This window comes from Antedon mediterranea, chromosome 7 (genome assembly GCF_964355755.1).
Source record: "Antedon mediterranea chromosome 7, ecAntMedi1.1, whole genome shotgun sequence".
Classification (NCBI taxonomy): domain Eukaryota; kingdom Metazoa; phylum Echinodermata; class Crinoidea; order Comatulida; family Antedonidae; genus Antedon; species Antedon mediterranea.
In genome coordinates this window covers 28,668,161-28,690,875 of record NC_092676.1, presented here as the reverse complement: position 1 = coordinate 28,690,875, position 22,715 = coordinate 28,668,161, and the positions used below count along the sequence as shown (strand labels likewise).

Here is a 22,715-nt window from a genome sequence, read left to right as displayed (position 1 = left end):
TCATGAACTGTCGCGAAACCGTAAATAATTTGTACGTCTTTGTGGGGCTAAAAATAATCTACATTTCAATTTGTTTAACATAAAATGAAATAAAACATTAATAATTTTTAAATGTATGGCAATATAGCGAATCTTATTAATTACAATTAATTATTATTCCAAATGATATCATCAGAGATAGTTTCAATTTGTAATTTATCATAATTTATTCTTAATTTGTAGTCCATAATATGCCGTTTTCAGCGATCGGACGATTCGATCATGCTGATTTTACTCAATGAAGCGTTAAGTGAGCCACAGTGTGAATTCCGCAATTCTGATTGGTTTATCAAGATAGTGTGCCATCTGATTCATAAGCATTTATTTTATCAGTTTCGCATATTTTTCACTAATATACTAGTAATAAAAGATATATTGTCCCCCTAAAAAATATTTTGTTTTATGTTTTTGTTGAATATGTCATTTCAATGTCACATAATAGTTATACGAACAGAACAAATATGCTTGTGTTACAAAATGCCATCCATATTATTAATTCACGTCACCATCGATAGAATACTGTAATGTAAAGACTTTTGTAAATAAAACTTTTTAAACAACTTTTTATCATTTTTTTAAACTCTTTAAACGTTTTTCGTATTTTAACTTCCAAATTCCGCATTTTAAAACTTAAATTTTGTACAATAATCATGTGTAGTATTACATTAATTTTTGTTTATCATTTTATCTGTTTTTTATCGTACTATCTGCCAACAATCTTTAAGAAGAATCTATTGTTATTTTATTATAATAAATAAAGCATTTCAGTATTCATACAAACAAAATTGTTTAACCGAAAATAATAGTCAAATTGGCTGGTAGGTTTGATTAAATGCATTTGTCTTGTTATAAATAAACGTTGATTTTTTTTTTCTACGGAAGTGATTAACTTTTTCAGAAAACTACAAAATGTACCTATTCAAAATCTTTTATTTATCTTCATTTATGTTTTTTGGAGGACAAGGAAGCCTACTCGACCCCTGTAATTATGTAGGCTACGTTATTTAGGATTTTACGGACGGTTTAACGACAAAATTAGAATACTGTATTGTACCCTATACCAGCAACAAAAATACGTAAATTGTAATTGTACCATTTTGCTAATACAGTATAGATCAATGAAAATCACTGAACCATAATGATATCTCTGAATCCCCAGTTCTTCAGCAGATGCGAACATCGGCGAACGATTTGGTTTTAAATTTTACAAATTTGTCAAGAAAACGTGCGAATTGACATTTTCTTTATACCATATCACAACGAGAAATAATTATATTTTATAAACAATATAACATAATTATCATTTAGTTTATGCAAATCGCTTGTTTTTATTTATTGTATCGATTGCAATTGACCAGTCACGTCATCGTAAAGTTACAAAATGACAACTTACAATCAGTGACATGCGAGTCAGTCACAAGGCTAAGGTAATAAGGCAACCGTGAGGAAGATGCCCATCCCCCTACCTAACAAAAAAAGATCTGTAACAACAGTTTAAAAAAGTAAAAACATTTGTTACAAATAAATTAATTTGATATAATTATTTTTATTTTACATAAAATTAGACATAGCTATTTTCACTGCAACACAAAAAGTTGAAGTAATCCACTTATATCGTAAATATAATCTTAGTAAAATCTGCTGAACAAAGAAATCGCTAAGTGTCAGCTGTTTAATAGTGTCAAGCTAGTCTACCATGCTCGACAACGTTCCATATGAATATGGGAAGCTATTATGACCCCAATGGCCGCCCATACATGCCATATTTACTTCATTGAATACAGCAGTGTTCATTTATATTTCTTTGTTTTATTATATTTTCTACTGAGTATTATTCTCCTGCAGTTACATTTTATGAATGTATGATTACCTAAAAAGCTTGCTAACTAATAATTGCATAAACATGTTAAAGAGAGAACAAAGTGTAGTTACTGCAGTAGAAAAATGTTGGCAATGATTAATAATGTTCACAATGTTTCACAGTGCGCATGAGCCAGCAATAAGCATGCTCTGTTTACTGTATATATAGATGGAAGATTGAATATAACAAAATTCCAAAGTGTATAAGTAACTGAAGTAGAACAATTTTGGTATGGTACCTTAAATAAAATTTAAACAAATGATGAATCTATTCTCCGAAACGATTGTTAGTTATCACAATGATGATATACAGTTTGCGGTACACCACATATATTAGTTCTGAAAAGAACTGTTGAGAGAGAAACTCAACATTTCTAATATACATGGTGTACGGCAAACTGAATATCAACATTTGATTTCGCCATGCAAACCTTCAAACAATAAATTATCACAATGTTTCACAGTGCACATGAGCAGCAATTGCATCATGGTCTGCTTACTGTAGTACTGGAAGATTGAATACTGTATCAACAAATTCCACACAAAGGAGGGGCTATGGCAAATAAAAAATATGCCTTGCTGGGTATTGGTTACATAAGCATTGCAAAATTGGAGCGCGACATAAAAACAAAGGATGCCAAAATCATAACAATCCTAATCTCATTGGATTTTCTAAGTTAGACTTGAGGGATTGCAAGAAGACAGCTGCTAAGGCATCGTCGACAACTCTAGCGTCGCTGGATAAGGTCAGTGTCATTACTGTTTGTGCTTGGTTCAAGGATGACAATCGTAGCTTTGATGTTCCGACGGCTAGGATACATGCTTGTGGTGGGTTGATGACAGCACTAAACTCTCCAATGCCAAACATTCCTAGGTTTGATATACTGAATAAGAAAACAGAAAATAATTATTGATCTGTAACTAAAGGAAACTGAGCAAGAGGATGGAGGCTGAATGGCGTAATTCTCAAACAATATGTCATAAGTTACATTATACTCAAGGGAGTCAATATTCAAATTTGATGTCTTTATTAAGGGGGTGAAGAAGGGGCTCAACATTACCTGAATGATCCACCTTGGAATTCATGAAGTTGTAACTTCCCTTCACGGGCTCTAGAAGCTAAATCCTGGAAAAAAGTAGGGAACTTTATATTTAAAATGCTTGGGCCAGTGTGCTGGGTCCCACTGCTTGGAACAGTGACCTCTGTTGAAAGAGGGACAGAGCCCTGGGCAAGTGTCCTGGGTTAGAGCCTGGGCAAGAGCCTATGCCAGTGTCCTGCTGAGCCATAGCCTCACCAGAGAGCCTGGGCCAGTGTATTGATCCATAGCCTGGGCTAGAGCCTGGGTTGCTCTGAATAATTCTTAAGACATGCTTACCCTAACATTTTCTGATATCTGCTTTAATCCTTTATTCGAAGCATCTGTCACAATCGGTGTAATCAGTCCTTGTTCTGTTGCCACAGCAACTGATATGTCAACATTGGCCATCTGTACAACACCCTCATCTTTCCATTGTGAATTTACTTTTGGGTGCTCCTTTTAGTGGGGAAAAGAAATCACAGAAGTGTTTTTTATTTCGATAAAAATAGTTTTAAATATTCTATTCTATTTAGGCTTTTATATGGCGCCCTCTACTAAGAACAGAGCGCCTAACAATATTTAAACTATTTGGTTTTAAAAAAGTCTTAAGTAATATATAAATAAGTAATAAATACTCTACTTTCGAACAAACAAGTTAATTAGCAAACAAACAAACAAACAAACAAACAATTAGCCTATCAATAAGTTGAAGATGTTTATACTTTTATCAAAAAATAAACAGAATTTAAAAGTTTAAAGATCTTGGCTAATATGGTGTGAGCCACAGGTACAATGTAGGATTCAAACCTAAACTCACTTTAAGAGCCATTGCAGCCGCCTTAATAACAAAGTCATTGACATATGGTGTGAGCCACAGGCACAATGTAGGATTCAAACCTAAACTCACTTTAAGAGCCATTGCAGCCGCCTTAATAACAAAGTCATTGACATATGGTGTGAGCCACAGGTACAATGTAGGATTCAAACCTAAACTCACTTTAAGAGCCATTGCAGCCGCCTTAATAACAAAGTCATTGACATATGGTGTGAGCCACAGGCACAATGTAGGATTCAAACCTAAACTCACTTTAAGAGCCATTGCAGCCACCTTAATAACAAAGTCATTGACATATGGTGTGAGCCACAGGTACAATGTAGGATTCAAACCTAAACTCACTTTAAGAGCCATTGCAGCCGCTTTAATAACAAAGTCATTGACATATGGTGTGAGCCACAGGTACAATGTAGGATTCAAACCTAAACTTACTTTAAGAGCCATTGCAGCCGCCTTAATAACACAGTCATTGACAGATAGCTTGGATTTGTCCCTTGCAAATGATTTCCTTAGTTTTAATATTGCGTCTATTGTACATTCTATTGTAGCATATGCATGTGGTACAGTACTCTGAAATATAGAAATATTTGAAATAAATAATATATGTTGGGGTGACCTTTTCTCATTCTCACAGATTTACTCATCTTTATCATTTCAAATTAATTAATTAAATTTCAGTATATCACCGGGCGGTTTAGAATTTATTCTGTGTCTGTGATGTATATATATATATATAATTAATAATTTACCTCTACCTCTGTTTATCAAGCACTCTATCCAGGTGATCGGAATTATTTATATATTATATTATAATTAAATCCAAAGACAAATTACTGAAAATAATGACAATGCTGTGGGTATCAGTGGCTGGATCTCAATGGTGATACAAAATAAAATAAGCAAGAAGCTAAATCAAAATGATAAAGGAAAACAGCCAGAAAAAGTTGCCAAGCCGATCTTTCGGGCAACACTAGCAATTTTTACAAATTATATTATAATTAATATATATATATAATTAATATAATGATGAAATGGATAATTACTGTTGTAAATTTAGAATCAAAATTCAGACATTTCCATTATTTTAGATATTGACTAAGTTGGATCAAAACAAACAGGCAAACTGCATACAAAATGTCACTAAAAATAACCAAGTTCATCCTTCGAAAAAGTAAAGGTAATGAACATCTGAAGGAGAAGTGACCTCTGACCTTGTATGCATCAGCTTGATATGATTCTGTATACGTTAAATGTACTAAACATTTCCCTTGTATCTCATTGCTTAATTTAGAAAAAATATAGATGAGTAAAAAAAAAGGAATGGTGACCTCTGACCTTGTATGCATCATTGTATGTTAAATGTATTAACAATTTCCCTGCTATCTTATTTCTTAATTTGGAAAGGAAGAAGGGGGGGGGGAGGGGGGGGGGGCTAACACTATAATAAATGTAACCTTAGATTCTGTCAGACGTCTGGCAATAACCTTCCGCATATTACTTAATTCTAAATCCTCATAAGCTGGAGTCTAAAAGAAATTGAAAAAACAATTTTAAGGACATTTACACAACATTAGTTCTACTACAGATTGTGCATCAGAGTTCAATAAAAGTGGTCATCCGTCTCATGAAGTTAATCGGTCAACGTCCTTTGTCCAAACAGTTGATAGATTATGTTCAAGAAATTATGCAAAGATACTGCAAACATTATTCTTCATGGTGTAAACATTCAAATGCTTATAAACAAATTTTAATTGATAAGTAACGTAATTTATCATTATTTCTTAATAACTGTTATTACTAATCATTAAGTAATCAACTAATTGCTTCAGGTGTGTATAGTATTACATTAATTAACTAGGTAATGTGGTCATTAAAATCACTTAAGTGAAACACTTTAATTTAGTGTGTATTAAGCTCTGTCTACCTAGTTTGACAAAAAAAAGGTGTGATGTCTAATACTTGCAGAGTGGTGTTGTAAGTGGAAGAATACAAACTACCTTATGACCTTTGACACCAGACATTTGTGGAGGTGAAATTGTTTGAGTTGTAGCTGTCGTTGATTTAGCTGGTACACTGTCCTTTTTAGGTTTAGTTGACATGTATTTTAAAACATCCCTACAAACCAGAATTTATAGTTATATTGTATCAATTATTTTGCATAACATACAAAAATGCGACCAGAACACAGTAAAGCAATAAGGCAAGATTACCTAAATAATTATTTAAATAAAAGAAATAATTAACAGTCAGAAGGTTCTACAAAGGCCTCCACTTTATGAATAATTAAGTTCCAATTATGATATTAAATAGGATTTGAACCAAGGCCATGAACTTGGTCTTATAACCATTAACTTTCAATATGGCCTATATACCATATTTTGACATCCCTTTTATCAATTCTTCTAACATCAAAATGATGAGCCTATTGATTAAGTGGAATTGACACCACATTGGATTTAAACCCATGATACTAGGATTAGAAGGTGAGCACTCTAACTATTTAAAAACATGCAATATGGCTTACATACAATATTTTTCCCCTTTAATCCTACCAACAAATTATGAAGGTAATACCACATTGGATTTGAACCCATGATACTAGAATTAGAAGGTGAGCACTCTGACTACAAAACCACAATGCATACCCTTTAAGTATTCTGTTATTTCGACCAGTTGCTTGAATCTTCCCAGAATCCAGGTTATGCGTATCTACCAGATACCTGACAGCTGGAGATAAACTTTGTCTAGAAATAATAAAAACAAAATATTCAATTTCAAATGTATATATTATAATAAACCTCTGAGGAGATTATATATTCAATCAAATCTCCAGTACACATAATTATAATTTTATTTTTCATTTTGTTTTTGCAATATATAATCATCAGTTATGATTAATATATTGCAGTCAGTTGGGTAAAAGATGATGTTTTTTGTTTGACATTTTTAAAATTTTATTATACGGTAATAAAACAAATTGATTATGATGGTAATGAAAATTAATTATAATAGAATATATATTATAAAAAGAGTAGTAGGCTGGTAAAGTTGTTGAAAAAGAAGACTTACATACTACCGTGTCCTCCTGTATCTACTCTTGTAGGACTCTGGGGTGATGGTGTCACCTCTTGACTTGGTGAAACGTCTTGTTGAGTTGTTGACACTGGTATGTCAACATCTTTGAAGTCCTCCCCTTCAGCAACCATTAATGCTATTAGTGTATTTATTTTAATATCTGAGGTGCCTTCAGCTACCTACGAGATAAAATAACATTTAAAGTTTGGTAAGAAGTAATCTTACAGTTACAGACTATTTTTAGAACCGCTATTAAAGGAGAATGATGATGAGGATGCAGATAATATGTCAATGTTTATGGTAACAATGATGATGATGATAACAATGATGATGATGATAACAATGATGAGGATGATGATAACAATGATGATGGTGATGACAATAATGATGATGATGACAATGATGATGATGATAACAATGATGATGATGATGATGATAACAATGATGATGATGATGATAACAATGATGATGATGAGGATGATGATAACAATGATGATGATGATGGTGATGACAATAATAATGATGATGATGACGACGACGACGACGACGATGATGACAATGGATGATGATGATGACAATGGATGATGATAATGATGATACAATTGATGATGATGATGATGGTGATGATGACGATGGTGATGATGACAATGATGATGGTGATGATGATGACAATGATGATGATTGAATTGAATTGAAATTTATATTTATACTGGGTAACCTCTTCAGTCAAAGACTGGTCTCCCAGAGGGCCCAGTTGGTGATCAGTGGCTGTGATGTACTAATACACCGGGGTAACCCCCTACTCGTCTCGAAAGATGTACTAGGTTCTTTAAAGTGCACACGAGCTAGATGTGTACACTGGACCTACGGTTTATAGTCCTTATCCGAGAAGACTCGTTCTACCACCAGAACCATGGAGTGAGTGAGCCTCGAACCCCTGCCGATGTTATGGCTACGTAATTACGGTTTCACTGTCTTAACCGCTCGGCCACTCACTCACTCATGATAATGATGATAACAATGAATGATGATGATGATAATGACAATGAATGATGATAATGATGATAACAATTGATGATGATGATGATGATAACAATGACGATGATTTTAAATGATGAAAATCAAATCTTCTTACCAATATTTTAGCCATTACCCCATCTTCATCTGCATCCATAAAAACTGTTGCTTTGTCCGTTTCCACTTCACATAACGCATCACCGACTGCCACGGCTTCACCTGCAAAAAAAATATAACAAAAGCATCATTACAGTACAAACTACAACATTGGTAAAATTTGTTATTATTTACTAAATGTTTATTGTATGACACTGTACTTGCCACCAAGACTGAGTGAACCCTGGATCTGAGTGAAGGGTCTTTCACACCTGTTCCAGCACGGTTCAAGTCCGGCGCCGGAAAATCCAATCGAACGTCAATGTTTCGTTTTCACGCGGCTACGCGCATATCGATTGGCGCATAGCCGCGTGAAAACGAAACATTGATGTTCGATTCGCCGGACCGGAACCGTGCCAGAACAGGTGTGAAAGACCCTTGACCCCTGGATCTGAGTGAACCCTGGATCTGAGTTAACCCCGTGATCTCAGTGAACCCTGGATTTAAGTGAACCTTGGATCTGAGTGAATCCTGGATTTGAGTGAATCCTGGATTTGAGTGAACCCTGGATCTGAGTGAACTCTAGATCTGAGTAAACCCTGGATCTGAGCTCATACATATAATTTTCATTCAATAAACAATACAAACCTTCTTCTTTCAACCATTTTTTAATTGTTCCAACTTCCATTGTTGGGGAAAGGGCCGGCATGAGCAATTCCATTGGCGTAACTCCTGAAAAAAGAATAATATACTACTGTAGGCCCTATTATAATAGTATTAATAATTTCACATATTTTATATGTCAAGAAGAAAATAAGTGTTTCTTATTAGTTAGACTTAAATAAATGTTTTTTATTTTAAAATAAATTTAAGGCATTTTTATGGTAGTTTATTTATTTATTTTTAGTAAGACTGTCATTGTCAAATAATAATATATTAACATATTTCTAAGCCAGGCCCAACATGTGGTGGGCTATCAGTATCAGCGGTCAAGGTGGGCAGGAGGTGGTGGAATCAGCCCATATTATGCATGATGATGACTTATTGCGGAGGCCTAGCTTAATAACGTATGACAAACGCTTCTATATAAATACCTTGAATGGTACCAGATACACTAAAATATCGTGTTAGTATTGCATCTGAATTTAATAAACTTGAAAATGCCGGGTAAATTACACATTTTGTTCCCCGGCTCAAAGCTCGGCTTCCTACCCGCAGAATAGCCGCCATGTTTGTTATTGCATATTTAAAACTTTGCTTACTATTAGAAATAATATTTCTAAATAGTATTGTTTCATAAAAATTATAACTTAAAAATATGTATTTGAGTTTTAAAATTATTTTATATTAGAAAATAAATATTTCGTTTACTATGATATACATTTTGTAACATTTAACGTAATCATAAATGTGATAAAACGACAGCAGACGAATGACACATTGCCATTTATTAGTTGTTGAAGTAGAGAGGTTGGTGAAACAGCTTCAATAAAAAGCAAATAATTATTTATTATAAAAATGAATAATTCAGATAATATTAGTTTTCAAAATGAAAAGGTAGGGGAAAGTATCAATAATGTAGAATAGTGGTTGTACAATGAATCATATCATAGTCAATATAGACATGCATATTTTAGTATTATTCTAGACCACTGTGTGAGCAGGTATACCTATGGTCTGATGAGGCCAAACTGATGTTGACAAACTGCTGAATGAATGTTTTGATTTTTTTTTCCAGGATCCCAGAAAATTGATTCCAGAATTATGTAGGTTGTTCTATAACCTGGGCTGGGTCACAGGAACTGGTGGAGGGCTTACTATCAAGTCTGGGTTTGTAAAATTACAAATTATATCATATGATGTATATAGTGAAAAGAAGTGTGTATTTTCCTTCTAAAGAATAGTAATGTAGGTCCTAATTTGATAGGTCGATTTTTAACTGTTAATTGCCAGTACAGTCAGAATAAAAACCACATAGACTTTCAGTAGGATTCAAATTTGAAATACATTTAATTTTCTTACAGATCCAAAATCTACATCGCACCATCAGGGGTCCAAAAGGAACGCATTCAGGTGAGCACTCCAAAAGCAACGAAGCGTAACTATTTTCTGGGCATGCTCACAATAATCCAGCCGGTTGAGTTATGGTTATCTTGACTACAACAATTTATTTTTTTGTCATAGGCAGAAGACATTTTTGTGCAAGATATTAAGAATGTGGATATATCTACCCCTCCTCCTGAGAAGAAATTAAAAAAAAGCCAGTGTACTCCTTTGTTTATGAATGCTTACACTATGAGAGGTAATGCATATATTTTGTGTTAAGCTACACTGTCAAACTAGTGTGATGTACCCAAATATGGTAGTGATATATGAAATCATCATGTCCATATATGGGCACATCACATTTTTTTGTCACATAAACTTTGATAGTATATTACATTATTATATATCACACCTGATACCACATAGTCTGTATCTAGGGAGACTAGTAAAGATAAAAATGGCCAAGTGGACAGTTTCAGATTCAAACTTCATGCCTCACTGTCATCTCTATTAACACTTTAATACACTTGATACACTGACTATATCCCCCACAATAATTTACCACAGAACTGCTACATAAACCCTATGAATTATTTATTTTTAAAAAAGAAGAAATTATTTTAAAAAAGCAAATTTGAAAACTATGGCAGAACTTCTTGCATAATTGATTTCTATCGTGCTTTAGGAGCTGGTGCCGTAATTCACACCCATTCTCAAGCGGCTGTCATGGCAACACTGATGTATCTCGGAAACGAGTTCCGTATCACGCACCAGGAAATGATCAAAGGCATTAAGAAATGCACAAGCGGGGGAAATTATAGGTAAAGTTTTTTGACAAACTAATTTTACAGAAGATGAACAAAGTCTTTCCTAAAGTTGTTATTCAAAATAATTTTACTATTTAATATATTTGTTTATATTTGATTTTTATGTTGCTATGGTAACTTGGTAGAGCCTCAGCAAAACTTAATGTGCAAAGGAAAAACCTTAATTTTCGATTTGATAAATTAATAACTCTGAAATGTCTAACGTACATTCCTACCTACAGTAATTAGATAACATATATAACTATTAACCCCATTCTTGTTAAATATAATGTTATATGTAGGCATGGTTTAATTTATATTATCCTACAACAGTAAATGTGCTACATATTGATAAGAAATTTGATATATACATTCATAGAGTTATGTTTACTCCAGAATGAGAGAAATGGGTTTTTAGACGATTACATTTTGAACATATTTATAGTGTTTTTTCAATATTTCCCATATGATGAAGAATTAATTGTACAAATTATTGAATTATTGAAATCACACTTTAAGAAGTGGGTTTGTAGACGATTACATTTTGAACATATTTATAATGTTTTAAAATATTTCAGATATAATGAAGAATTAATTGTACAAATTATTGAAAACACACCAGAAGAAATGGGTTTTTAGACGATTGCATTTTAAACATATAGTGTTTTTTAATATTTCAGATATGATGAAGAATTAATTGTACCGATTATTGAAAACACACCAGAAGAACGGGACTTAAAGGTGATGTAACATTTAAATATAGATTGTGATGGATTTAAACAATCTATCAATAAAACACAAACAAGGTGGTCATATAGCCTCCTTTAGCAGAAGTAATAAATAATGTCTAACTGTGATTCGAACTTCATCTTTTCTATTTAGTAGGCAGATGCCGTACCATTAGACCACTTGGGTCTTGATGATATGTAAAGCTCTGTTTACACTATCAAACTAGTTTGAAAAAAGAAGTGTGATGTGTCCAAATATGGCAGTGATATACCCAAATATGGTAGTGATATGACATCACTTTATGTATTTATTTCCAATCAGGATCGTATGGCAAGAGCCATGGATGAATACCCAGAATCCTGTGCGGTTCTTGTAAGGCGACATGGCGTATACGTGTGGGGTGAATCTTGGCAGAAAGCAAAATCAATGTAAATATCAATTTTAAATTAATAATAAAATGTTAGATTAATAATAAGATATTTAATAAAAATATGATATTTGCCTGTCAATTTTGATATATAAAGTGAATATTGGATTTTTTTTTAAATTTAAATTTCTTAATTCTAAAAGTAATTTGTATTGAGTTTTAATTATTACCAAATTCTATTTAATATTCATAATATAATTATTTATGTATACTTTTAATTTGATCTGAGATTATGAATAAAGTTATTATTATTAAATTAATATATTTTATTAATGCAAGTTCAGTGTTCGCCAATTTTAAATGTATATTTTTTTAATTTTAAAAATATATATTTATACAATTATATAATTTTATTGTTTTCCTGTAGGTGTGAATGCTATGACTACTTATTTTCGATTGCAGTGAAAATGAAGCAATGCGGACTAGATCCCACAAAAACACCACAAAATGAGGGTGGAATAGTTTAAAATTATTACCATATAAAATAAATACGGCTTTACTACGTTGAAACACCGGTTCTCGTCAGATCACCGAAGTTAGCAACGTTGTGCCTGGTTAGAGTTTGGATGTGAAACCATTTAAGAATATCGGGTGCTGTATATGGAGCTGGGGTCCAGTTAGGCATTTGAAACCAGCACTGCTGAATCTTATGGCAGCCCCTGCATCTAGTATCTGCCTCAGACGTATTGGCTTATGTCACCTGGTCAAGGTGGGCACTGGACGTAAGAAGTCAATGTTCGGACCAATCAAGGTGCTTTAAACAGTCCTGGCTTTGTTTGTATCAAACCTGTTAGTGGCGGTAATTATCGCTGTTGGTTTCGATTGAATAAAATAAAATAAATATCTTAACCTATTTTTCTATGGATATACAATTACTATTTAGTACTGGAAATGTAACAAATACGTGTAACCTCAACGCCCCATCCCACAAACAAAAATTAAACAGGCCTATAAATTTGAATTATTGTAACATATTAGATAGTGTATAAAATGGAAATTGTGTTAAAATAATTATCTCCTATGGATAATTAAATTGATTGCAAAATTTGTGGTTAGAGAATTAATTATTTTAAACCTTAAAATATTTTAATAACAGAGTTGAACCAATGAAAAGTATCCTAAAATTGTACTATTGTTAAGTTATTATGGTGTATGAGATTTATGGTAATTAAATAAATTAATATAAGAGATTTAAACTGTGTTTGAACGTGAATAATTACTGTATAAGATTAAAAATTAATTCAAACTATAATAACCCAGGAAAATATTAAATGTTATGGGCCCTGTTTCTGCTGCCAACTAAATACCGTATATTATACGGTATTTTTTGAATACCGTATATATACGGTATATTTTTGGCAGCAGAAACTGCGCTCATAAAAAATATACCGTATTTTGTATACCGTATTTTCCCCACAAAATTTGTGGATAAAATACGGTATTTACAAATTTATACCGTATTTTTTGTACCCGTTTCTGCTGCCAATAAAAAATACCGTATTTTTTTTTTACATGACAAAAGGTCAACATTCGTGTTTTTATTTTCTGTCGCTGTCAGCTGCTTTTTCACACGTGTATAGATATATTCGGCGAAAATGTGGAGCGAAGACGTCACAGTTTTACTAAATAAATGTGTGTGGGGAAGCTAAAATGTCTGGCCAACTAATAAAAGGGACAACCACATTTATAAAGACATTTCTAAAAAAATAAAGCAGGAGTATGGAATAGACTTGTCTCCAAAGCAAGTAAACTCAAAGCTGAAGAGCCTGCGAAAGCAGTACAACATTGCAAAATACAATAACTCGGGGAGGGAACGAATTAATTTTCCACATTACGATGTTTTCTGTGCTCTCACAACATCTCTATCACTAGGGCTAGGCTGTTGAAAGTGAGACGTAAAACTTCCTTTATTGCGACTTTTAATTATCGACCAAATAAATGAATGGCAATTTGGGTAAAAAAGATGAAATTTAACACGACCACCCAAGAAGTATTGTTAGCAGAAACGGGGTACTAAAAAATACGGTATAAAAAATACCGTATTTTATACCGTATTTTTATACCGTATTTTGAGCAGTTGCAGCAGAAACAGGCCCATGGTTGAATAATATTACGCGCGCGTTTAAACTGATAACTACGATAATGGTACGCGCGCGTATAAAATGATAACGATAATGCATGTTACGCGGGCGTTTAAACTGATAACTACGATAATAGTACGAGCGATAATGATAACTACTCGCGCGTTAACTTTCTTTCTCTCTTCATCATTTTCAAAACGAGTTCGTTTTCAGTTTAAACTAAAAACAATCTGAATCGAATTGACGTACCGTAATTGAACCAACATTTGACATTCGAAGATGTTATCAGTGACGTCATCATAAATAGTATACGTATCATTTCAATTAAGACATTTGGACGTGTGAATATTGTGTACCGGTACATTAGTACTACTTATCTAATGGTTTTTATTTTCGTTTTTTAATATAAATCTAATGATTTTCTTTCGTGTAACGTGTAAATTACAATATTTTATGACATATTTTGCTTGTTGCGTAGGCGTTTATACTGCATTTCAATACTGCCTCACCTCTGGAGATTCCGTTTTTGATTCTGGGTAATTATATCGGTATTAATTTCTGTCAAGCCTAAATGACGAATAGAAAATTGTCACTAAAACAACAAAATAGGGACAGATATTACGCACGTGGGTACAAACTGAGCGGAATGTGTACCATGCGAGCTTTTAATTTTACAAAATGTTTCAATTTCCATAACGTGACTTTCTTTATACCTACTCCACCCTCTCGAGTGCCACCTCTGCGACCAGGCATGGACTAAATCTCATTCCTGAATTTCTATCAAGTCGTCAGGCAGAAGTAACGGACAATTTTATCTCCATGACTTGTTAAATAATAAGATTTTAATATTGAAAATAAGTTTATGGTTTATCAATACTTTGTAAATTAACAAGAATTGTCCAAATGAAGTGAGAAGTGCAAGAATATTACACAGATTAACTTTTCATTTCATTGTCTTTCATTTATTGTTTTACTTTGTATGCAAATATTTTAAAGTTTTGTTTTACATAATTTTATGTAAACGTCATGGCCACTAAAGAGAAAACACCATTTTCATCTGCCTAAATGTATTCTTCAAATCAACAACATTGCGACGTCATAATTATTCCACTTTCTAGAAGGAGAAACTAATATATGATAGATATTTGTAATCGAGAAGTGATATGTGTACTTTATTTTTGTTAGCAGAAATTGAATATTAATACTTAGTAATAACACGGTGTAACTTATAATATCCCCATCAAATATTCACTAGCCTATAATTAGCACTGCAAGTTTCAGGACGCCCACAAGTGTGAAAGCATAATTTGCATTCAAATTAGACAAAAATGTATAAATACTGTCAGGTAACTTAAATTGATACACACGTTTGGATAACAACCTAGGTATGGAGATGATTACAGTGTTAATGGTCATTCCTTTACTGATAGCGGTGGTGCAACCAAAGTCTTTGCTGTCGCAAAATGCAGAAAACTGGAAGTTGAGTAAGCCTAGGCGAACTTCAAATGATAACCATCCCGTTTTAACAGGACAACTCCGTCCAAACTCTTTGCCATTAGAAGCCTTACCTTCCACAGCAGATAACTACTTTAACGCTGCATTTGACGGAAGAAGTTCTGCAAAAGACGTCAATTTGCCTGCCATCTTACGGTTAACAGATTGCGGAACATTCTGTCAGCTGCTGGTTCGAATACGTAATCAGCCCTCGGGTGAATTTCTGCAATATTTTGATAGATTGAGAAATCAAGGATATTTATTAGGGAAGATTCAACGATCTATTGGTAATATTGATATGAAGAGAGGAGCATCTAGCGAACAGTCACGTGGTGGATGGTGGACCGGGCCGTACGGTAAGACATTGATATATTGTTTTTTATCCATGCCATCTTCATCAGTTTCATCATCATTCTGTATCATTATCTGTTTCATGTATCTTTGTTTTATTAGTACCATAATTTACTCAATAACAAATATCCGTTCCATCATACCCGTTGTATCATCCCTTGTCTTATCATTATCAGTATTACTCTGATCATTTCATAAATTAGCATCATCACTGGTATCAGTATCATCTTCATCAATTCATCACTCTGTCTCATTATTTGTTTTATGTCTTATCAGTAGCATAATCTAAAATTCAACCACACTTTCATCATCAACATCTTTGGTATCATAATCAATATCCATTCTATCATATCCGTTTTATCATTTTTTGTCTTATCATAATCAGCATGCCTACCACTATTACTCTAATGTTCATAATAGCATCATCACTGGTCTCATAATCAAATTAAAAATTTGAAGTTGAGTAGGCCTAGACGGACTTCAAATGAAACACATAACCATCCCGCATAATCAATCTGTCGGTATCATCATTAAATCTTATCCAATATTTGTATTTTTAACAGCGTAATCATCGCCATCATCATCATCATCAATTATGTATCATATAAAACTAACAACTATTTTTGTTTGCAATAGGTAAACGATTTAAAGACGATAAAAGTGAAAGTAAGAACCCGTGTCAAGACCTGCTTGGTGACGTCAACTCGACGGAACAAACACTTGACTGGTGTCACTTTCTTTTTGGTTAAAACAATAGATAGAATAAAACGGTTAGTTTAGTATCTATTGTATTTGATTCAATGCCTCATTTTTCTTAAATACTAAAGCTTAGTTCCCACTAGAACGTAACGCCACGACGTAAGCGCGATGTAAGAAATTTAACCAATCACAAGCGATGGATTATCCGAATTTTCGCTTGTGATTGGTCGAACTCGCTTGCGTTGCGCTTACGTCCTTGCGTTGCGTGTGAACCAAGCTTTAAGCTTACTTAGCTTAAAATTATGATTTAAATTTATTCTAAATAATAATAATAATCTGCTGGTATTTATAACGTTTGATTATAGACAACATATTTAGTTATAACTAAGATTTTCGATTACGCTTTTGTATGCGATCAAAATGTAGATTCAAAAGCAATTGTTAAAATTGTTATTGAAAACAAATCTAAAACTAAATGTGACACAACTTTTAGAATTGTCAGACTTAATCATTACTGTTTTCGCAAATATTTAGAAACATATTTACAACGATGCATGAAACGTGTACGGTATACGATATCTCAATGTTTACAGCTGTTTCAAGAAAGGTGCTTGAGATAATATCTATCAAACATGTTCAATTTCACGTGATCAAATTATGTAATGAAAGATTAAAAGGAATATATAGTATTGCAATGCTTGATTTTAAAAGATTTTGAAAATACCTTCCTATAATAAGTGCTATACTACAGAGAAGAAAAAAGACAATTCATAAAGTAAATGATTAAACCATAATTTATCAGACACTACGGAGTGCAAAATAAAAGAGTGGATACGGGATATACATTGTTCTAATACAGAAACGATAGGTCTGTTTACATGCCTTAAATTATATCTCATTTCATTTTAGGGAGAGTAACATCTTCAACGAACGAACATGACGTGCCAAACGCACGCTATTCAAAATTACTACTGGTACCGCAGCCGTTTTCTAGCTGATCGAACCCAGATTGAGAATAGTCAACATAACTTTTGCAATTTCTTATCATAGAAAAACATGTTCAGAATAAGGCCAGTTAATTTAATGAGTGACACCACGGATAGATGCATCATTTTGAACGCGCGTTCAAAAACCGATGGCTCGCGCGTTCAACAACCGATGGCTCGCGCGTTCAACAACCGATGGCTCGCGCGTTTAACAACCGATGGCTTGCGCGTAAACTTTTTGTTTTCCCGTTGTGTCACTCTACTGACGTGGGAGTCTGTTTCGAGACAATGTTTTGTGTATTAGGCTACTGTCTTAATCATTTAGGATTGGATTCAACTATGACGTATGTTTCATGAATCATCAAAAGAGTATATAATTTTTTATTGATGATACCGTTATTAAATAAACTAATTATTGACATACTAATCAACACAGTGTTAATCTATATGGTAATTAGTACGATTCAGGTTGGAAGAAGACACCGGACGACTAAAATATTTTTAGACCAGTTAAATTTGTTCGATTAACGCCGTGCATAGGATTCCGGTAGAATTAACGCAATTGATAAAGTCTAACCACGGTGTTAAATTAATTAATAGTTCAAAACATTGGTTTATTAGAATTAACGCTTTTTTTAATCCATGTTAGAAATAATAAGAGATGAGCAATGCGCGTCCATGTACATTTAATTTGCTTCAGTTAGTTTTAATACAAGACACAAACAAGACCAATAATGAAATTACAAAAATATTAGCAGAACTTTTAGCTACCGCATTAGTTCCACAGTAACACGATTGCTCTGCCTCCCACTGGGGACAATCTTTACCCGCTTGGCATTCGACAACTTTCAAAGCTTCCCTCTCGCCACTTTCCATCGCGCCAATTACAAAACCACTATTTTCGCTCGTGTGTTCCCCACCAAAAAACAATCTATCAACACGTGACTGCATTTTAATAGCACACTCTTCTTCTAGGTTTGGCGTCCATAAAGAATATGCTCCTAGCGTCAATGGGTTCCGCGTCCAACCCGAAATGAACATGTTCGTTATGTTTGGAACATTCTCCTCACCAAAAATTCCCCTGAACATTTCTTCGATTTCAGCTTTCGTCACTTCGTCAGGTTGAGCTTCGATTCGTTTAGACTCATCTCCAGTCGCTTCTACAAGTAATGCATTTGTTCCTTCGGGATACAAACCTAGGGAAAGATAATAATTGATAAAATATGTGAAGAAAAACAAAATTAGTAAAACAAAATAGTTTATGTTAAAAAAATACCTATTATTACCAAGGTAATCTAACAATAGGACACTGAGCTCGCCTTGCCAAGAGAGAAACTCGTAACAGTCCTTTGATCTTATGTCTGGCTGCGACAAATACCAACACTACTGTACTATGTACATGTTCTCCGCGGCGAGCGGTGGATGATGTTAAACTTAGCGTTTAACTGATCGTGTCGCAACCACAAAAAAAACCTTTGATCTCCGGAGCTCAGTATCCTGTTATTGGATTGCATTGTTATTACTAACCTTCTGCTTCCAAGTTTATGAAAAATGGATACTTTCCGCGCTGGTCGCTAGTTCTCATGATAATCTCACGGTCACCCCAGAAGTTCTTCGGAAATTGCACGTAAATCTTGCTGTACGACGCCATTTCGATACGGTTCAGCGTCCTCATCTTCCAGCCTGGCAAGTCGGGTTTGAAAGTGACAACTTGGTTTTGTAACACGGCTAAGCTAAAAGTCACAATGACATTGGTCGCTTGGTATTGTGTCCCATCACTACAAGTAACAATCACGTGATCTGGTGACGTTTGGTCGACTGTTGTTACAACTTTGTTCAGAAGAATCTTGTTGCTAGGCAATTAAAAACAATTGAAAAAAATAAACGATTTCTAAATAATTGAAAATGTTTCTAATTTATATATTGATAAATAACCATACATTTACCTGTTAGTTTTGTCTGCTAAGAAGTCCAGAGTAGCATTGAAAATGTATTTGTATCCACGTGGATCTTTAACAAATACAGGTTTGTCTTCATCGGTACTACCAGCTGCACGTTTAATAAATTCGTCAACTTCAGTGGAGTGAAATTTCAAAGATGAAAGCTAAATAAAAACATAGATTAATGCCACAAACAGGTTTTAGAGCGTGGTTTTCACTAGGACATAAAACAGTGAGGGTGGTTTTTGCCAAAGCATTAGCACGCTCAATTTGACGTATTTTGCTGTCTACCAAAAACCCATCCATGGGGGGACGCAATGAAGGGACGTATGCGTAATGCAACGTAATTTTTACCAATCACAAGCAACAGTTAAGCTCTGTCTACACTATCAAAACTTTATGTGACAACAAAATGTGATGTGCCCATTTATGGACATGATGATGTCATATCACTACCATACTCAAGCATATCACTACCATATTTGGGCACATCACACTTTTCTGTCAAACTGGTTGAAATCCGTCACCTCGTAGAACGCAGAAAGCCTTTCCAAGCAAGAGTCAAACATAAATAATGCTTTTGATATTAAATCCCGGTTGACATACTGTAGTATTATGTTTCAAAAATGCCAATAGGGGTATTAACTATTTAAAGCAAATAGTATTTACAATGTTCAAAAGAGAAGATAGAATGTCGCACAATAGATTTCCATTGGGCCTGTTGAGATAGAACGAATAGGCTTTTGAAAAGTATTTGTATGGAACTGAAATTCTGAATACAAAATAGAATGCACCATTGACAATCAAAGGTAGGTACGTAGAAAGGTGTATCTGGTGGAGCCAAACATCCATAATGACTCATTGTCGAGCTCATTGTCTTAAAGAAATTTGAAAATATATTCCAAAAAGATAAAAATCCATGATACTTTGAACTTGTGGTTATGTTTAATAACTTAATGCAGATTAATAACTAACTAACAACCTTTTCACTCCATATTCCTCCAGCTTAAGTAACAGACTAGATCATTAGTAAATTACCTCTGGAATATCTGCTAATTCGTAGTCTGTGTATGACCATTCGATTGTATGTTCAAGGGGCGTCTTTGGCAACCAACCAACCGTTCTCAATCCAGATCGAATTGACATATCGGTGTCTCCAAGATCCCAAAGATCTTCAGCAATGTCAAATGCTTTCCTCAGCTTTTCTTCCATCTAGAAAATTAGGCCTAACTTTATTAGAAAAAAAATCATGATTTTCTTAGTTGGTACAAGAATCAGCAGGACCTATATCAATACTTAAACTGTATAAGGCAATCTAACAACATGATGCTGAGCTCTGGAGATCAAAGGGTTTACCTGTGGCTACGACACGATCAGTTCCACGTCACAAATATAATATACAGTACGCAGAGCCACCCATAACCATCAGAAGATTGTTACGAATTCCTAACTTGGCAAGGTGAGTTGTTAGATTGCCTTTCTGTATAGTCTATGCAACATTGGCAATTGATGCGCCTCTAATAAGAAGACCATTGAAATACTGACATCTGCCACAATTTAGGCCTAGTAACGAGACTTACCACATTAAAAACTTGGGTTGCTTCATCCGTTATATTATGTCCAGTGCTATTGTAAGCTACGAACGAGTACCAGTTGGTCAAATGAGTTTCCATTTGAAGCTCTTTCACCAAATCTTCAATTTTGCCTTTACTCGGTTGAGCCCAATTGGCGCCCTGTTCTACTTGAACACCAGCGAACTCCACATCATGCACCCGGCCACCGATATAGTCTGCACCTTCCAGGATTAAAAAGTTTTCAACTCCATTGTCAATGAGAGTCTGAGCGGCCTGTAAGCCGGTTGCTCCTGCCCCGAGGATCAACACAGACGTTGGGTTCTCAACCGATTGACTTAAACACCCCACAAAAGAAACACTTGCAAAGAATACTAAATACAAATCCATTTTGTATATATTTCGTATTAAGTATAATTTATAGTGAGTTACAATGTTCTATCACCAACCAGTAAACAACCTCACCACAATGAAAGCTAGAATGAACTTGATAACAAAGATAAACATGTACTATATCATTTGTTTGCTTTCTGTTAGGAACGTGTTCCATTACTATAACAATACACGTCTGTTTACTTATAAATACATGGCCTTTTAAAAGCCATTACATCATAGATTATTTTAAATGATATACGGCAGGTGGTTACGTGAGAGTCAAGACGGCGCGTCATCAGTTGCATAACATAAAGGAATACGGGCGCCAGCGCGTACTTAAGTTTGGTTCGATGTCACAACACAAGACGTACGCGCAATGCAAGTCGTACGAGCAACACAAGTCGTACGCGCAACGCAAATAATTTGACCAATCACAAACGACATTCGGATGATCCGTCGCTTGTGATTGGAAGTCCTTACATTGCGTCCTTGCGTATAATCGTGATTCATGCTCACGTCACGTGTACCATGGAGGATGGTTGTACACATAACTTATCAATATTCAAATTATGTACTGCATGAACACCACTGAGGAATGAATGAATAAATAAACTAATGATTGAATCGCGGAACTAAATTGATAACAACATTGTGAATTAGGCTACACAAACAAGCCACTTTTCGTCAAAGATAACTTTATCAGTGATACATGACATTTTAAATGTAATCTGTCTGTTCCGTACGAATTTTATTCGACTTTGGATCATCCAAAAGAACATTTACTATTTAATATACTGTCTGTTCTGGCTGTATTGAATATAAAGCAAACATCGCTAATTTAACTCAGCAACTTCCTTGAATGTCATTATGTTGTCATTATGACGCAAAATCATTTATACATTTAAAATTCATTAGGAGGCTAATGGTCCTTTCTAACAGACAGGATGAACCAGTATTTTGCTTTATAGAACTCTTATTAGACACGAATATACGTTAAGCTCTGTCTACACTATCAAACTTTGTGTCAAAAAATGTGATGTGCCCATATATGGACATGATGATGTCATATCACTACCATATTTGAACATATCAATACCATATTTGGGCACATCACACTATTTTGTCGAACTAATTTGACATTTTATCTTAAGTACGCAATGTTTATTCTGTAATAACTGTAAGCATCTAAATGGCGTCACACTTGTTTAC

General features: G+C 34.1%; 4 protein-coding genes across 5 annotated transcripts; 2 read left to right on the top strand and 2 right to left on the bottom strand.

Moving 5' to 3' along the window:
• Positions 1-1,408: 1,408 nt before the first annotated feature.
• LOC140053974 (pyruvate dehydrogenase protein X component, mitochondrial-like) lies at positions 1,409-9,222 on the bottom strand. Its single transcript, XM_072098755.1, has 11 exons — positions 9,096-9,222; positions 8,650-8,733; positions 8,024-8,124; positions 6,883-7,067; positions 6,459-6,557; positions 5,811-5,928; positions 5,268-5,339; positions 4,246-4,383; positions 3,276-3,434; positions 2,961-3,025; positions 1,409-2,783 (listed from the first exon to the last, which is right to left on the bottom strand). Exons 2-11 carry the CDS (start codon positions 8,720-8,722, stop codon positions 2,543-2,545), a joined length of 1,251 nt encoding a protein of 416 aa, XP_071954856.1. The 5' UTR covers positions 8,723-8,733; positions 9,096-9,222; the 3' UTR covers positions 1,409-2,542.
• Positions 9,223-9,460: 238 nt separating this feature from the next.
• LOC140054388 (methylthioribulose-1-phosphate dehydratase-like) lies at positions 9,461-13,161 on the top strand. The gene is made up of 8 exons (XM_072099365.1): positions 9,461-9,558; positions 9,740-9,831; positions 10,026-10,074; positions 10,186-10,303; positions 10,733-10,868; positions 11,534-11,594; positions 11,904-12,010; positions 12,377-13,161. The coding sequence occupies exons 1-8, from the start codon at positions 9,520-9,522 to the stop codon at positions 12,474-12,476; spliced, it is 702 nt and encodes a 233-aa protein (XP_071955466.1). The 5' UTR covers positions 9,461-9,519; the 3' UTR covers positions 12,477-13,161.
• Positions 13,162-14,328: 1,167 nt separating this feature from the next.
• LOC140054135 (uncharacterized) lies at positions 14,329-16,703 on the top strand. Of its 2 annotated transcripts, XM_072099018.1 has the most exons (3): positions 14,329-14,396; positions 15,476-15,940; positions 16,572-16,703. In XM_072099018.1, exons 2-3 carry the CDS (start codon positions 15,478-15,480, stop codon positions 16,682-16,684), a joined length of 576 nt encoding a protein of 191 aa, XP_071955119.1. In that variant the 5' UTR covers positions 14,329-14,396; positions 15,476-15,477; the 3' UTR covers positions 16,685-16,703. The 2 variants fall into 2 exon arrangements, with proteins under 2 accessions (XP_071955119.1, XP_071955120.1); XM_072099019.1 differs by lacking the exon at positions 14,329-14,396 and having other exon boundaries at positions 15,080-15,940.
• LOC140054134 (uncharacterized) lies at positions 16,700-21,570 on the bottom strand. The gene is made up of 5 exons (XM_072099017.1): positions 21,141-21,570; positions 20,599-20,772; positions 19,567-19,724; positions 19,148-19,473; positions 16,700-18,816 (listed from the first exon to the last, which is right to left on the bottom strand). Exons 1-5 carry the CDS (start codon positions 21,519-21,521, stop codon positions 18,317-18,319), a joined length of 1,539 nt encoding a protein of 512 aa, XP_071955118.1. The 5' UTR covers positions 21,522-21,570; the 3' UTR covers positions 16,700-18,316.
• Between the last annotated feature and the right edge of the window lie 1,145 nt (positions 21,571-22,715).